General features: G+C 52.2%; 5 protein-coding genes across 5 annotated transcripts; 3 read left to right on the top strand and 2 right to left on the bottom strand.

Moving 5' to 3' along the window:
- Positions 1-1,585, bottom strand: BDP55DRAFT_331100 (fructose-bisphosphate aldolase class-II). The gene is made up of 3 exons (XM_060566843.1): positions 1,090-1,585; positions 648-1,027; positions 1-586 (listed from the first exon to the last, which is right to left on the bottom strand). The coding sequence occupies exons 1-3, from the start codon at positions 1,182-1,184 to the stop codon at positions 195-197; spliced, it is 867 nt and encodes a 288-aa protein (XP_060424700.1). The 5' UTR covers positions 1,185-1,585; the 3' UTR covers positions 1-194.
- Positions 1,586-2,384: 799 nt separating this feature from the next.
- On the top strand, positions 2,385-6,791 carry BDP55DRAFT_331073 (uncharacterized protein). Its single transcript, XM_060566842.1, has 8 exons — positions 2,385-3,144; positions 3,197-3,329; positions 3,391-4,565; positions 4,618-4,771; positions 4,832-5,392; positions 5,454-5,695; positions 5,752-6,138; positions 6,201-6,791. Exons 1-8 carry the CDS (start codon positions 2,569-2,571, stop codon positions 6,723-6,725), a joined length of 3,753 nt encoding a protein of 1,250 aa, XP_060424699.1. The 5' UTR covers positions 2,385-2,568; the 3' UTR covers positions 6,726-6,791.
- Positions 6,792-6,856: 65 nt separating this feature from the next.
- Positions 6,857-9,706, bottom strand: BDP55DRAFT_636583 (peptidase S41 family protein; the record flags this gene model as incomplete). The annotated part of the gene is made up of 5 exons (XM_060572899.1): positions 6,857-7,780; positions 7,843-7,968; positions 8,027-9,042; positions 9,101-9,490; positions 9,544-9,706. 5 exons carry the CDS (start codon positions 9,704-9,706, stop codon positions 6,857-6,859), a joined length of 2,619 nt encoding a protein of 872 aa, XP_060424698.1.
- Positions 9,707-10,985: 1,279 nt separating this feature from the next.
- On the top strand, positions 10,986-13,402 carry BDP55DRAFT_732948 (uncharacterized protein; the record flags this gene model as incomplete). The annotated part of the gene is made up of 3 exons (XM_060580009.1): positions 10,986-11,207; positions 11,430-12,022; positions 12,208-13,402. The coding sequence occupies 3 exons, from the start codon at positions 10,986-10,988 to the stop codon at positions 13,400-13,402; spliced, it is 2,010 nt and encodes a 669-aa protein (XP_060424697.1).
- Positions 13,403-14,500: 1,098 nt separating this feature from the next.
- BDP55DRAFT_562178 (late sexual development protein) lies at positions 14,501-15,634 on the top strand (the record flags this gene model as incomplete). Its single annotated transcript, XM_060570136.1, has 2 exons — positions 14,501-14,800; positions 14,888-15,634. 2 exons carry the CDS (start codon positions 14,501-14,503, stop codon positions 15,632-15,634), a joined length of 1,047 nt encoding a protein of 348 aa, XP_060424696.1.
- Between the last annotated feature and the right edge of the window lie 1,224 nt (positions 15,635-16,858).

The following is a 16,858-nucleotide window of genomic DNA, read 5'->3' as shown; positions in this document are numbered from 1 at the left end:
ATTGGCTGCAGTCCAGCCACTGGCGCATCAACCCAAAGCATTGCGCGAATCACCAACGTCTGCTTTGAAATCACGTTTGGCTTTTTTCAACCTAGCAGACCAGGCAATGAAAATAGAGGTGCGATTCAGATTTTTCGTAACAAGGCACAATGCTGAATCATTCCATCATTTATAGACTGATATAGTCATATCCCTCATGCCTTCCCAGCACTGCCGCAAATGTCAATCCACCTCTCTGTCTCCTTCTGTAAGATGTTCATGCCGTCCTCCATTAGTTGCGTCAGTGGCTTGCTGGCGTTCTCCCTGAGATGGACGTTCCAGACCTCCAGAAGCAGCTTGTTGACATTCAGTTTTATGGCGCCGTTATCGATGCATTTCCTCATGATCTCTGGACTGAAGTCGTTTGTGCCATGCAAAGCCATGAGGACACGGCTATTGATTTGCTTGTTGACATTTGTCAAGCGCTGGTAATCGAGTTGAGGGCCCTTGGGGCCGTAGTCTCCGTGTATGTTGCCGATGCTGGGTGCCAAGAGATCAATCTCGGCATCGATGAAGTCTTCGACCTCCTCAGGACTCGTGAATAGAGCTACTGAAGTTAGCGGATGAAGGACATGGGGCCTGCTGGGCTGGTCTCTACTTAGACTTACCTTCCAAGTCGCCAGTGTCTGCAATGCCGTCTTCTCCGCCATTGATGCGTCCACTTTCCGCCTCGACAGCGATGTTATGGTCGTGGCAGACCCTCGTCAAACCCTTGGTCTTGGCGAGATTCTCCTCGTGATCGTAGTGGCTCATGTCAACCATGATTGAGTCAAATGGCAAAGTTCCCGCGATGTCGCGAATTTGCTGCTCATCTTGGGCGTGGTCGAGGTGTAGGGCAAGTGGAACCTTTGCCGATTTGATGGCTGCGGCGACGGCCCACGGTAGAGTTGGGAGCTGCTTCACGGTAAGAGGAAATAAGAGAATCAGCATGGGTGATTTCTTGGCCTCTGCTGCGCGAACAACAGCAGTGAGGTGCTCAATGTTGTAGCTGAAGCAGGTCTTAGTCTCATGTCCTCCTGACTAGGTGTCATGGTAGCTGATGGTACTTACATGACCACGGAGAGAACTCCATACTTGCCCTCAGTCGCAGCTTGGAGAATCTGCAGACTGCGGTTTTGCGACTTGATTTCCGCCCAGGAAGACATTGTAAAGGTTTCGTGGACAATTCCGTGAACTCCAGAAAGAATAGAGGGAGCAGGAGACTGATCACACTCTGGAGATCAAGCTTGAATTGTTGACAATGCCCACCTCTTATCGTCAGACTCAGGTGAGTTGTGTCATTGGAAACTCGGCGGAATGGCCGATGCCCCGCGTTCCATCGCTGAGAACCCCGCGATCAGAGTTTCTGGGGTGGAACTAGGGAGTACGTACCTCGAGGCCGCCCCTCTCGATTTCCGGAGTTGAACTGAGAACACGGCGACTTTCGCTGCAATCTCAAGGCCAGTGATGGAAACCCGGGGCTCTGTTAACAGAAACACACAGAATGTGAGACTTCCATGTACTCTCGAGGAAAGCTCCCGTTGATATGAACTCGCATCTGTCGCAGTTGAGATCACGCTGAGCTAGCTTGGTCGCTGCCTTGAAAACCCCGACAGAAGCCGAGGTGAGCTGAACCCCGATCAACAGTGAGCTGGTGCACTGTTGCGGAATTTCCGTACCGTCAATACCTATCCGCGATCGTCAAGGATATGTAGCGGAGTTTGGCCGGCAGATGGAGAACAATGTTGAATCTCATGCTCCCTTCCATATATCAGACTTCCCTGCTCAGAAGAGATGACCCCGAGCGTTCATTATCCTCACTGTTGATGGTCGCGAAAGCTCGGATACGCGGCACAGCTCACTTCTGGGCCATTTTAGCGGGCGAACCGCCAAGTCCTGAGCTGGCATTCGACTTATCCAACTCCCAAACAGACCGCCTCTGGGTGTGTCATCCAGCCTGGTGTGGACATGGACGGTTCATCTTACAGACCGTATGAGTCTGAGGCTCTCCTGAGACTTCTTAGCATTCTTAATATCTTTGTGTCGCTTTTTCAACATGAGGGAGTGTTCGCCAACGGGCGGTTTTCAGGGCTGAGGCCCCAAAACGTATCTCAGCAAAAACCGCCGTTGCCTGTGGCCTTTATTGTCCAGGTGATGCTCGTAGCTGGCCACGAGGAGTTAGCGTAGGCTGATCCTTCTGCACACCACCCGCGAAACCTCCAATCCGAGGTGATGGTCCTCTGAGGCTCGGTCCGCAGCTTGTCCTCGGGACTAGAGGAAATTGAGGCTGGCGAATGGTCCAGCCTGCCACCGTCAGCAATAACTATGCAGCCTGTCTGCAGGTCATGCAGACTCACAGGGTTTAGGTTGCCTTGGTGGCTGCATAAGCAAACAGGCGTCCGGTATGATGACTGCGCTGTCGACATTCGAAGACAAACGGAATGAGCTTGGCAAGAATCTCAAATTTCCTTATGCAAGACTGTATCCCAGGTCGCTCTTCGCAAAATACTTTCATGTCATTTTCTCGGTAATCCAGAGTGATGAGGCAATATGTCGGAGTACAAGGACTGGACGCGCGAGACTGAGAACGCGGTCCTTGACGAAGTCGCAGCCGCTCAGCGCGACAGCCCCGAGCGTACTGATCCGCCCCAGACAATTCCACCCGGCCAGCCTTCGGAGGACACGCAAGTTGATAGAACCGAATCGCCTCCGCGGCCAAGTAATTCATCGCACTGGGAACCCCGGCCAGGTTTCGCGCACATCGACGGCGATGTTAACGGACGCGGGTACAATGAGACGTTGGTCGACATCGTCTGCGTGCCATGTCCCGGAGCCGACCCGGTCGAGACCTGGGCCCGCGATCCACTGCCAGATGGGTACTTCGGACGGGCCGCCGATGTGCCGCCGACTGCTTTGAAAGAGCTCGCGGGAGCTAGTATTCTGTCGCCGACCATCAACCGGCATCTTCCCAAGGCAACGCATCTTTGGGTGAGACAGGGGATTCGAAAGGAGGTCAGCGAGGCTCGCGTGCTACTTTACCGGCATCGCGAGTTGGTTGAGGGAATCACGTTGGAAGACCTTGCGAACGATTTGATCGAGCAAGTATGGAACACAAGATATGGCAATGTGAGTTCCAACACCGCTTCTTTCGTGGTTTCACGGGGTGACATGGCTTCAGCAACGGTCTCGTCCATTATTCTTCATCGCGCATAGCATTGGCGGCTTAGTCGTTAAGTTGGCTCTTTTGAAAGCAATCAAGAGTGAACTATTCAAGCCATTCATGTATAACTGCCATGGAGTTACCTTTTTCGGTAAGCCTTTTCCCTCATTTCACGACATTGAGATAATTTTTAGATGCTGATATCATCGCAGCAACGCCGCACAAGGGCTCAAGCTATCTGTCAATGAATAACCTTGAGGGCAGTATTCGCCACCTTCTTCGTCTCCAGCGACCACTTCCACGCTCGATATCCAATGATTTGAGATTAGGCCACAAGCCGCTTCTCAAGATGGACGAGGAATTCTCAACTATTGCAAGCGAGCTCAGAATCTGGTCTTTCTATGAGACTATCGACTCCCAGCTTTCGGGCTCTGGGTCAACGAGTCGAGGCTTAGCGAAGGAAGTCCGATTCGGTGCTCCCATTGCTTCCATCAAGTCATCATTACTAGGCGTGAGGCAGGAACGAGTATTTTCTCTGGATAGCGAGCATGCAAACTGCGCATCTTTTGGCGAGGGAAATACAGAGACGATGAACACATATCTGCACGAACTCTCCGCTGCGGTCCAAAAGGCGACGGATCTTAGTTCCCAGTATATACACACGCCGTTGAATCTCAAGAGACACATCAAAGTCGAGATAATCGGCTTCTATGAAGACCCAGACGCAGATATGGAGTCCGCCATTCGTCTGTACTTCACGAAGCTTCATCTACAAGAGTTTCTGGACAAAGGCCCCGAACGGTGCCTGGAAGAGCGATTAAGAAGATCCACACTCCGGCCGCGGTCCGATCCCAATCCGCCTCACCCAAGCCAGGAAGAATCACAGCATAGCTCTCATGGTTTAGGTATCATGGCTGGTTTCCAAGAGCTGGGGCAAAAGATATGGCGAGCTGGCTCAGACACTGGGAGTCGGCCCAAGAGCTCGGATTCAGAAAGCCAGGGCTCGCCCGGCATCGTCGTCACTCGCCCTTCCATGGCTGGGGGCTCTAATTCGATGCCTGTGGACGCTCTTCGTCGAATGCAAAGCCTCAAGGTGCCGGCTTTATCTCCGCCTGGGTTCAATCGGCCATCCAGCCGAGCCAGCAACGCCGACAGCACACGATCAGATCCAACGGAACTAGAGTTATCACCAAGGACGCCAGATCCCGAGCCTTTTGCGGCAGCAGGCATGGAGAAGAGCTATTCGGAGCCACTTTCTAGACGGCAAGATCGATACTCGAGAGCTTCCGCCTTGGAGGACCTGACAGCTGGGTTCTCCAGACCTGATCCGACTGGCAGAAAGTTCATGTGGATTCACACTCCGTTTACTAATCCCTCTTGGGTCAAGGTAGGATCGAGGGCGCAATATGCTCAGAGTCGCGCTAATGAACGTACTGCAGGATGTTTTTGGTGTTCTAGCCAACCCTAACGACCCAAGCTTCGTGAAACTCTTTAATCATGATAACTGGGCATCGAAGCATGTGATTGGAAGGCATTCCCAATCGCAAGCGTCATTCGTCAAACCGGCCTGCAACATGATTCCTCTCAACTCCGGTAAGATAATGAACGACTCGGGAATTACCTTAGTGCAACACAAGCTGATCATGTCAAAAGTCCCCTCACCTCATCCATCACCCAAACTCTCGGGTCGTGTTAGTCCAGCTGGGCCTTCATCAGCGTATCTGTACATGTACCTTCCATTTCTGCATTTCGACACGTACATCGACATTGTCCGCCGACGCAACTTCATCAAACAACGCATGCAGCACGGCAGATCTCGTCCTGTTCCGCGAGACATTGCGCAGCTAGACTCTGCGGAACTTCGAATGATCTGGGAGTACATAGGATATGACCCGCCGCTCAACTATCGCCGGACTCTAGATCAGTTTGCGTATCCTTCCTTGAGAGACACCTGGGCCCGCGATGATGATCAGATGCTTTATAAGCTGACCAAGGACCGCGCTTCCACTGGTGTTGACATGGAACAGCTAGGGCTCCAGAGGAGACAGACCTCAGGGTCGACATGGAGCCCGATGAACAAGCTGACGCCTTCGAGCACGGGGTTGCTGGAGGAAGATGTCAATACGGATGAAGAAGACCAAGATCTCGACGAGGTCATCAAGGATGGCAAGGTTTTGATGGTTGACGAGCTTTGGCTATGGGCCATCGACACCAGTAGGTCGTCCCAGATCGAATTGTTGGGGGAAGCAAGTAGGGAACTGACAAAACATCGTAGAAACCTTGACCACATTCTTCAATAGAAGGGAGTCAAAGCCTAAGGAGGGACCCCTGTTCCAGCAGGCAGATCTCAGAAATAGCGTATACAATGAGCTAAACGGCGATCTCACAGGCCGTTGTGAGAATGCACTGGACCTTGCAGCCTTCATTGTACTCCACGCAGTCACCGTTCTACTTGACCGGGCTTCGCATCCAGACCTCGAGATCTTCAGGATCTTTGAAGAGGCAATCAGCATGCTCGTAAGTTACCTTTGGTCTATATTCAAGATCTCTAGCCCTGAGACTAACGGGTAAAGACTGAGCGTATGACTTCCTCCTTGAAGCACTTCCGCATGCAGACGTTCAAAGATGTGGGCTTCGATTCGGACTCGGACAGCAACCGGCCGGAATCCATCAAGAGGCGCCACAAGCGGGAGCTCGAAGAAGCCGAGCGAGAGAACCGCGAGAACACGTCAGCGCTGATGGAACTCAGGGATCTAGAGGATGAGCTCAAGTCTCTCGAAAGGCTATTTGAAACCCAGGATGGTGTAGTTCGAAACATGAAGTCTATTTTTGAGGGAGAAGACCTCAAAAGTGTGACAAAGAACGGACAGATGTACCTGGAAGAAGCGTTAGCCAAGCTCGATGAGTATAAGAGTCAGACGCTTGAGATGATGAAAAGAGTTGACACGACGAGAAATGATGTGAGTGCTTTTCTGTTCAAGCCTACACCCTTGGCTCCAGAATGTCTACTAACGAATTACAGTACGAGAAACTTCTGGAAATGGTCCAACGCAAGGCTCAAGTCGACGAAGTTCGATGGTCTCGACTTCAAACCGAGCTGGCCTCCTCGCAAAATCTCTCCGTCATGATCTTCACCACATTTACCGTCATTTTCCTCCCTTTGTCCTTCTTCACGAGCCTATTCGGTATGAACACAGTCGAATGGAGCGAACAACTCCCGACCATCGGCTTCGTTGGCGCTGTCTCACTACCCCTATCCGTTTTCATAATTGCAGCAGCACTCATCGCGGCGTTCAGCAGTCGTGTACAAGGAATCGTTCGAATGGGGTATAAGAGTGGTAAGAAAGTTGTACTATTCATAGCATCTGGCATCAAGAAGGTTGTGCCACGAAAGAAGAGGGAGAAGAGACGTGTCAATAAGTTGGAACGGGAAGAGAGACGCACGAAGAGGAAAGATGGCGGATATGACTTCTGGGAGAATGTGAGGATGGAGAGAGCAAGCGTGTATCGGATTCCGGATGTTAATCGCAACAAAACGGAAGCATGATACCAACTAGCTTTCAGGGACAATCGTTCAATCAATCATGTTGCTTATAATTATTTACAAGAACGTTCAAGAGCGTATAGCGCTGTTGCTTCCAAGTTTTGGGGCCAGTGATAGCAACATACTTCATCAGGTTAACGCGGGCAGCCCAGCAATGGACCTCCAACTTTGGGTACGCAGTAACCCGGAGTCACCGTCCCACCCGTGAATGTGCTTGCAGCATTCTTTTTCGAGGGTCCAAAGGTCGCCTTATTCGTCGCCTGAACGTTCGACTTGGCCTCGGCGCACTTCAAGTTGAGATCGCTGCATTTATTCTCCCCAAGCTGGCACGATGGGACACAACCGCACGCGATACTTCCTTGCGAGTTATTTCCACAGGAGACCGGGATGTTAAACATCGGTGTCCCGCCATTGGGACATTTCGAAATCGCTTGCGGACTGGTGTCGCACAGCTGAAACGTTACCATTTTCGTTGAAAAGCCCTGCGCTGCCGGGAGTCCGTTGGCAGTCTCCGGATCGTAGTCGACTGTGTACTCAATCGCCGTCTTGAGTGTGGACAGCGGAACTGGAGTGGCCTTTGGCGGCGCTTTCGGTACCGCGCCGTTGCGGGCGGTGTACCCCGTCGAGCCCTCCACGCACATGCTGTCATCTTCAAAGGCAGCGCGGGCAACGTCTCGCCATAGAACAGTCATGTTATTCACGTTGTCGAGGGTGTAGTACAAGCGGCAGTCGGCCGCAGAGTAGCGGAACTGGAGCGGGGTGGAGACGTCGTCCGCGCGGAGCTGGTCCCGGAGATTGAAAGCCGCGTAGCTGACGTACATGCCTGACTCACGGACGTCGGGTAGCCTGGCTGCGGCAGTCTCGCTCTTGTCCCGGGCAAGGGCGAAGTCGTTGTCAAGGAAGTTGCCAGAGTAGATGCGGGCTCCGCGAGTACCGCCCGCCGCTTGCATTGGGCCGGGCTTGGGGGAACCGCCTACGACGATGGTGCGGGCTTTGCCTTGGGTGGTGGCCAGCTCGAGGAAGAGAGCACAAGCGGATGAGCAGGCACCATCGGTGAGCTGGGAGGCATGTCAGTCTAAAGTTTCTACAGCTCATGAGCTAAACGGTTGATTCGACTTACAATGACGATGTTTTCCGGCTTGAACGGTGGAGACTTGCCAACGTCTTCGTTGTCGATGTAGCGGTTCATCAGCCAACCATCAAAAGCGGCCTGGTGAAAATACGGGTTGGATAGGTCATAGCGTTCCTGGAGAATATGTGAGCTGAGAGCCATCCGGAATGTAATCGTTACGGGCCACACTCACCACTAAGCTGAAGTCGTCGTCATTGTATTTTCGCGGACCCTGATACTCCTCCCATGAGGTAAAGTTCTCGTTCGTCTCAGCATTCAACCGAGATGTAATAACCCATTCATTTGCCACCAATTCGACTTTCGCTTCAAATTCTGTCGAGTTACTGGTCGGAAGCCCCTCCCAGTAGTTTGTCGTAGCAGAACCCAGAACATTTGCCATGTCAAAGCTACGTCTGCGGCTTCCGGCGAAGGGATCGATGCCGGGGAACAGGTCCCGCAGCAAGAGAAGTGCAAGGCCTGTTGTCCCACCATAGTTGTTTGTGAGATCGATTACGAGCTTAGAAAGGCTCCGGTTCTGAGCCCCTTCAAGAAATGTATCGATGGCCAAGCTGAAGTTGCCGATGTCCCATCCGTACTGGTCAAAGTGTGGAATGCTGAGCACGCCGGTGGAGATGTCGTCGTAGAAGTACCCTGTCACGACACCACCGTTTCCAGTCGCGTCCAGGTTATTCTGTACAACGTCCGGGTTGGCCGGGAATGCTTTCAGACTCTCATTGTAGAAGCTCCGGCGTTGTTGCTGCGGCTCTATGTCAATGATGACGCCTGACTGGTCGCCACCTCCAAACGCCGGCGGCAGCGGAACTTCACCATAGGATGCTGGCAGCAGTCCGAGGACGAAGTAGTTGTAGAAGTCGCCGCCGGTCTTCAGGGGACCGGTGAAATCGGGGTTGTTGTAAATTGCTACCCAGTAGGTCTCTTCGACGGCGTTTACGGTCAGGCTGGGATCTTCGTAGGTGAAGTTAAGCCCGTCTCCAGGGTAGAAGGTACCGCTGCCGGCGAAGATGTTCAGCGCTCCCATTATATCCTGTACGGGGTTGCCCATGATCTGATTCCAGTCGGCATGGGGTTCGAGCATGCCAACTGAGTTCAGCGCAGCATAGCGGGTTAAGAAATCGACAATCGGTTCGTCATTAATGTGAGAAATGGCGGAGATCTTTGTTCCATTGTCCCGGTAATCGCGAACATGAGCTTGATATTGAAGTCAGCGAAAGTCACACATAGTCTCTGACTGCACGGAGTCACTTACATTCGAAGTATATTTTGGGGGTCTCCTTGCCGTCGATTGATGCAGTAACGAGGGACCAAGGGCTCGAAAATGAGAAGGCTGAAAGAATTCCCGCAGCAAGATCAACGTGAGCGTCATGGACTGAATAGACCAGAAGCTGCAGATCGGCTTCAAATTCGTATTGGTTCTTGTAGGCACCTGAAGTTACGTTCGCCTTCAAAAGCTCCAAGCCTTGGTTGAGGTCACACGCAGGTTGTTGATAGCCTTCAGGAGGATTCTTGAGATATGCCAGTGTGCTTTGAAACTGCATAGTCTCGTTGTAGTACTCGATGAAGCGGAGTGCCACGGCGTCGTTGAAAGGAACGCTGGTCAAGCATTCGTATACGTCTGAGGCCCAGAAAATTCGATATCCTGAAATATCGTCAGCATGAGAGGATAGCCTTCACTATAAGTTTTAATATTACCTTCATTCACACCGTCGATGATGTCGCCACAAATCGATTGCGGCGGAACAGACGTGTCAGCCGCATCTTGTCGTCGAGGCAAACTCTTTGGAGCTTCAGATGGGCGAGCAAGCACTGCACCTAAGCAGTGGCTCAGCAGCAATAAAGGGAGGTTGAACAACATTTTGACTTAGTTTCAACCAGACGACGGTCGACTTGACTAGAAAGAAGCTATCAAACACAAACTTCAAGAATAGCAACCGAAGCCGACCGGCTAGACTCTTCTTATTAATCTCATTCCATCCATGAGGCAAAAAGCAAAGTCTACACCTACGGGCGCCATTTCCTATCTAAGATTAGACATTCGGCCCCCATGACCCTGCTAGGCAATCGTAAATCCAGAGCCTGGAGACCAGACTGCTGGGCTGCATCGTGGCTGCATATTGTGTGGCCCGATGTAACCAATGTGCCTCCAATGTGGATTCAAAGACTTGGCCCGTCATTGACGAGCATTTAAGGCTGCGACAAGCCAGGCAACATCATTTCTCAACGTGAGACGTGTAACAACCATGAACTTATGATGATGCCAGCGGGCCGCAGAACAGTGATCCAGAACAGACTTTTTCCGATGGAATTATTCCCTTTATCGATCCAAAGCACCTTTAATTACGGCGTGAATTCTCTGTATCTGAAGACAAGCTTGCGAAGCGTACATATAAAATCGAACAGTATCATGCGTCAACGGCTTGTGGCTGCGGCCCGTTGTTGTAGTTTGAGTGGGACCTGCTTCTAGGGCTAGGCTGCTCGTCAGACGATTACCTTTTTCAATAAGACATGTGGCTTGTTTGGGTCCCGTAGGATTCACGGCTGAGATGTAAGTCAGCACTTAAGCATATTGGTTTGATTAGTTAGGCAAGCAAGGGAAGGTGATTTTGCGTGAGATTCAGCAACTTGGTGAGGCGCAGCCCCTGCAGCCGCATGAATAGCTTGATTTCCCCCTCCACGACCCTGGTAACATCAACACACGCGATTTTTACGAGCCCCCGGGAACGGTAAGGTGATACGCCTGCTGATAGAGCCTTTCCAGGCAGCCACCAAATCTCTGCACCCGTTTCTTGGTGACACAAGCCGCTTGTGGACCCGGCAGTGGGTGTGATGGTTCTGCTTACCACGTGCATACTCGAGCATGGCGTTCTTCTACAGGTGGAAGTGATTGACTTTCTTGAACGGGTGGCCCATCTGCGACTCTTGCTAATCCGATATTTTTTTCCCCGTTAAGGAGCCCTATCCGTGGTGTCCGGTGGCACGGTGAACGAAAGAAACTTATCCAACGTTTCTTGAATGTCGGAAGTCCGCCAGCCACGTTTAATATTTGAACTTTGCTACTCTGTTGGGGCCAAGCTACAGACGTTGCGCCGTTTCGACCCTGAGTCTTTCCAATCCCAAAACGGAGACCCCAAAACATGGACACCGTTGAAGAAGAAGAAGCGCACCATCCCGCGGTGAGGGAACTGTTCGAGAGTCGGTCAGAAATGCACCCCGCATTGAGCGAGTCGCACGAACCGGGCGCACATATCTGGCAGCCATTGTGGGACTGGGTGTTCATGAACGACATCTTTCAATGCTGGCAACGGGATGACAACAAGTGGATGCTGCGCTGCGTCGGTAGACCAGGGTCAGGCAAGGTGCGTACAAGTCGTTTTGGTTTTACCTTTTCCCTGGCATTTTCCTTTGCGTTTCTTTCCTTTGTTTTGCAGGTTGCAGTTTGCAGTTTGCATGAGGGTCACGGGCCTCGAGATCGTCCCATGGGTTGATCGGATGCCAAGACGCTGGTTGGCGATGCATCACGCTGATAGAATTTATGCGCTGATTACCTACTTACTGACTTACAACTCATGCCATTTCAGACGACCTTGTCCGCGTTGGCGACTAAGAGGCTGAGAGAACAATACCATGGGGAGAGGGAAGCCGTCGCCTCAGTCTTTGTGCGGACGGACGTGGCCTCGGGCGGTACCGCCTTTGTGGAAGACGTTCTGACGAGTATATTCCACCAACTGTGCGTCAACCACACAGAGGTCGACGAGGACGAAGCGTACGTCGCAAAGTATCGACTTTACCTCGACGCTAGGAAGCACGGCCATCGCGACATCTTCCGGATTAAGCTTATGCGAGAGGCGCTGCAGTCACGACTTGGCATGCTCGATCACGCGTTCCTTGTCGTCGACGACTTTGACAGATGTAGTCCGGCCGTCGACCTGTTCCTTGAGAATGAGCTGGCCATCTTGGCGAACGACTCAAAGCTCAAGGTGCTCATCACCTCCCGCGTCTCATGTCTGAAGACGATACCTACTTGGCAGTATTGCGACTCTTGCGAAGATAAGGCGACGAAGTTCCTTCATGTCTATTGGCGATGTGAGAATTGCAAAACGAGAAAGGTGAAACTGGATTCACACATCCTCTGCCAAGAATGCAGAGACAATGGCAAGGCATGCATCAACTGGTGAGTTTACCATGGCCGTGCCAAACTAAACACTGTCTTTGCATACTTCACCCATTGTTATGTTGCTTTTTCACTTCATGAAATGAACCTTTTTCCATTGCGGGAAGACATGCGGGTCTTGTCGAACCAAGTTGGAGTTGAGACTCTCGAGTCGAATAAGGCTGACATCCGAGGCGAATGCGAAGCGGGGACGCCGCAGACTTCGTCCAACCTTTTGATCATATTGAGCTTGAAGTCGACTCCGATTCCGCCATGGAATCGGCCGCACGATTCATCGATTGGGACCTGGAAACGGAGCACGGAGACCTTGGCCTGGGCAGTCGCAGCAACAGCAGCCGGGAGAACAACGCAGACGAGCTACCACCACTCTCCGCCTTTGGCAGACGGCTGGTTGACCCCCGAAACCATGAAGCCTTTGCCGACCTGCGAGACCAAATTAAAAATCAGGCCCGCGGCAACATCAGTCTCGCTCGTCTGCGACTGGACGGCCTGCACAAAACCCAATCCCTCGACTCCGTTGCCGTCCAGGCAGATAAACTGCCTGCGAATATCGTCTCGTTCTTTGACGCCGGCATTCGACGCATCGAGGAGCAACCGCCTGGACAACGAGACCTCGGCTTGAAGGCGATTGCCGCCGTCGCGCATTATGATTTTCTGGAAGGTGGTGTAGCGTATGAGATTGTTGAGAAAGTCCTTCATCGACCTGCCAAGGCCTCCGCTCGAGCTTCCGCCAAGAGAGCAAATTCAACTCCGACGGTATCATCGCCAGTGAGGTCTAACAAGACTTTGACGGCAACCAAGAGGCCAGAAGCAACAACGTGGGTTCATGTGCCTCATCGCAGCCTCGAAGAGATGCTGCATGCAACGCGTGGGTTCCTGGAGTTCGGCAACCAGGATCACCGGCCGCTGCGGGCCTATTGTGAGGCCTTCCACACGTACGCGCAGGAAGACTACAATGAGTCGCTCGTATGGGCGCACGCGCAGCTCGACTTTGAAGGAGAGGGCTTAGCGGAGTTCGGCAAGAAAGGGATAAGGCGCTCGCGGACGGGCGTCGCGCATTTTGTGGAGAAGAGGGACCAAGCGATGACGCCGGGGCCTTTCCATCAGGAACCACCACCAATCTGGACTGATAGAGAGATGGGTGAAGGAAGAGGAGGGGGAGCTAGTCTTGTTGGTGGTGGCTCAGGTGCGAGCCGTGGTAACGATTCCGATGCTACCGTTACTGCCGCCGCCGCTTCTGACGGCTCGGGAGCGCATGGGGAGACCCCGTTGCGTTCTGCAGCGGCTGTGGCTGCTGCTAAGCGGAAAATGGTTAAGGCCTCCGACTTTGAGCGTGACCAGACCTTCAAAATGGCAAGGAGGGGCACGAGCTGGGCCTGATTCAGACACAGATATGTTCGACGTTTACCTTAATCGATGTCTGGTGTGACTCCATACGGGGACTGGGGTTTCGGTTCGGCAGTGACATACCGCAAACGTTGGCCCATGTTACCCGATTAGGGCAGCGAAGAGAAACACATTGAGAGGCTTGGAGGGAGACAGCGTTTGACGTATGGAGACGTTTCCGACGGGGACGGCGAAATTCGAATACAGCGCCCAGAAGAGAAAAGCTTGAGCACGTGTCAGGTTCGTTCAATCAAGAGTGAAGGCCACTGACTGGTGGTGGACCGCGGGGAAAAGACAAGTGAGAGATTGCGAGAGACAGGTGAGAGAGAAGAATGAAGTCTTGTTTGAGGGTTCGGCTTGGGTGACAAGGCGTTGAAGGCTCGCCTAGGAGCTGGCATCGTCCCTGTTGATTCCCTGTCTTGGTAGACGATCCTTCGAAATCGAAGACCCAACAGTCTGTCTGTTCCCAGAGACGTCATCCAGCTACCCCCCTGTAACATGCCAGTTTGAGCAAGTTGAGCGGTGCAACTTCGTTCCGAAACCAGCCCTACCTGTGGTTTCCCACCTTTGGTGCCGTAGGTGCCTTGGTGTGGCCCATTTCTGTCGGCCCAGGATCTTTCCGTAGGAGCGCTTGGGTATCCCCCTCCAAGAAATCTGATGTGCCTGTGTGTAAGTGTGTGGTTGGTGTGTCGTGATGTATGCACCTACGTCGTGGAAGAGTATGTGCGGTCCTCGTCTCCTTTGCCCACCCAAGAGAGTTGCAGGTCCACGTGCGCCAAGCAACAAACAGGTTTCAAGATTATGTATCGAAACAAACTCCTCGAGAGTATAATAGTTCGTCCCGGTCGCCCCAACCATGTCACTGTAATTTCTGTATCTCATGCCAAGTTGATCTGTTTTGTTTTGACCCGCCTACTTTAATTCGCTTCCCCTGTCTATCGTTCACCTCTTTTTCTTCGTGTAAATTATTGAATATTCAACACGCCTTTTCCCACTCTGAAGGATATTTCTCTGTACAACTTTGAACTTGGTGGTACGCAAAAAGGACTCGTCACCATGCAGCTCTCCACGACTCTCGCGGCCGCCGCGGTGATGCTCGCCGGCCTCTCGGCATCGGCCCCACTCGAACGCCGGGCCTTCAGTGCCGAACTCCCGATCAGCCCGGAGCAGATCAAAGTCGTGGAGGAAGAAGCGCGAGGATCGCTTCCCAACTCTGCGCCGCCGCCCAAGTTGGAACCAAGCAGTTTGACGGCTTTTCAACTCATTCAGTTCAACGAACAATTCGAGGTCGCCTTCTTCTCATCCATGCTGGAAAACGTCACCAATGGAGGACCTGGCTGGGAAACGACCGAGAAAGATAAGATGGTCGACGCGCTGAAGGTTGTCGTTGCTGTAAGTTTCTCTCACCTTCGGTCAGCGAAGAAGCATAAAGAGAGTTGTCATCGGGATTCGTGAATCTGGCACTGACAGCTATGACAGCAAGAAAAGCTCCATGCGCTCGACGCTAAAGGTGTCTTGGACCACTTCAAGGCTTTTTCACCGCCGCCTTGCAAGTATCAGTTCCCGACGAACGACCTGAAATCGGCCGTGGCCCTCGCCGAAACCTTTACCTCTGTTGTTCTCGGCACTCTGCAAGATGCGAACCAGCTTTTGGCAAAGAACGGCGACGCGGGTCCCGTCCGAGCCGTTAGTGCCGTAATCGGCCAAGAGGGTGAGCAGAATGGATTCTATCGCAGCATTCTCTCGCGCCCGCCGTCGTCGCAGCCTTTCCTCACGACTTCTATCGCGCCATTTGCCTTCTCTGCGCTGCAATCTTTTGTTGTCAAGGACTCTTGCCCGTTCAAGATGAACCAGATCGACATTCCCCTCTTTGCTCCGTTGAATGTTATGCAAATGGCAGGAGGAGAAATTGAGGCCAAGAACCAGATGCTCAACTTCGAAGTCGACTTGCGGGAAATCGTCACAGCCGGCCGCTTCCTCGGCAAGGACAAAGCACCTTTGTTCGTCACCTACCTTAGCGGACTCAACGTTCCTCTGAGTGTGCCTGTTTCCAACCCACAGTGGGACGGCGCGAGGATTGCCTTCCAAGCCGAATTCCCCTTTGATAAGAACAGCATGTTCGGTCTGTCGATCGCTGCACTTACGTACGAGGGCAAGTTCACCAATCCCGACGACATTCCGAAGGCGACTCTGGCAGGTCCTGGATTGATCCAAGTCAATAAATGAGAGGGTGTAACCTGTAGGATTGTAATATTACAAACGGAGTGGCATGTTGGCAAGCGTCGTGTAGAAGATCTGGAAAATATCCCAAGCCAAGGCGTTTTTGGCGTTCAAATAATACAGCATAGACTAGCAATTTCACTTCCAAGCGTTTATACAAGTTAACACTTCATGAATTTGACTTGACTGCCTACTTCTATACGGCCCAACAAGAAAACAGTATCAAGGTTAAGGTAGCACATCACACAACCTCACATCTCCTACGTTGAGTCAGTGTAGCACTTAAGTTACAATAAGATCGCGTTCAACAGCGGCCTTTTTTGGGGGCTAACGGTGTTGCTTAACAGTTTGCCAAGTCAGGAAACGACTTACCCGTCATGTCTGCACTCCTCAATCCTAATCTAAGCTGATCGCGTCATGACAATAGCTACCACATGTGAGCTCCGCTGTCAAGCATCTTTAATGACCGTACCTTCTTCTTCTCGGCTTCTTCAGATAAGAACGGGAGGTCTCGTATACCAGCCGATGACGCTAGTATGAAGTGTTGGAGAACATCAGACGATGAGCCCCTTACCGAGCACAGAATGGCCTTCCGACCTCTCGACGCCAGAGGGGGAAATCTCCGGCCCGATTGGGAAATCTTTCGCAACTACTTAGGCCATTTCTCATTGGCAACGAATACGAGCAACTTCAAGCAACTAATCGGCGCGGAAATCGCCGTGTATGTCATTATTTCCACATCTCTGTTCAGCAGGGTAGACGTCGGGCATGTGGTATAGATCACTCCGAGGCAGACATGATCTCAACGATCCATTAAGACAATCACTAAGATCGCCAGAAATTCGTGTGTGCACCCAATGGCAACGAGAGACAGAACGCGATAGCGATTCCTTGTCGTGCCCCCCTTCAGTTCTCGGGGCCGTGTCCCTGTGCACAGAGGAGGTCCTGTCACACGCTTCGTCTCAGACCACTGTCAACACTTCAGATTCAAGGGTTGCCCTTTTGACAGTTCGGACGTTTGTCTATTGTGCTGCAGTCGATGCAGTGCCACGACACAGGATAGCCCGGAACGGCTGGCGGATAAGCTCACTAGGGGTTCGGTACACAATGGTCCCGAACAGGAAAATCCGAGTTGTGGGTTGCGCTCAAATACCCCAGAAGCTTAGATCTGTGACGAAAGGACTAGAATTTGCTGATCGGACTGCATGACTGACGACAGTTTTCCCGACG

This window comes from Colletotrichum godetiae (assembly GCF_030913485.1).
Source record: "Colletotrichum godetiae strain CBS 193.32 chromosome Unknown BDP55scaffold_55, whole genome shotgun sequence".
NCBI classification, from domain to species: Eukaryota; Fungi; Ascomycota; class Sordariomycetes; order Glomerellales; family Glomerellaceae; genus Colletotrichum; species Colletotrichum godetiae.
Note: the sequence above shows the minus strand (reverse complement) of the source record. Positions and strands in the feature narration are given on the sequence as shown.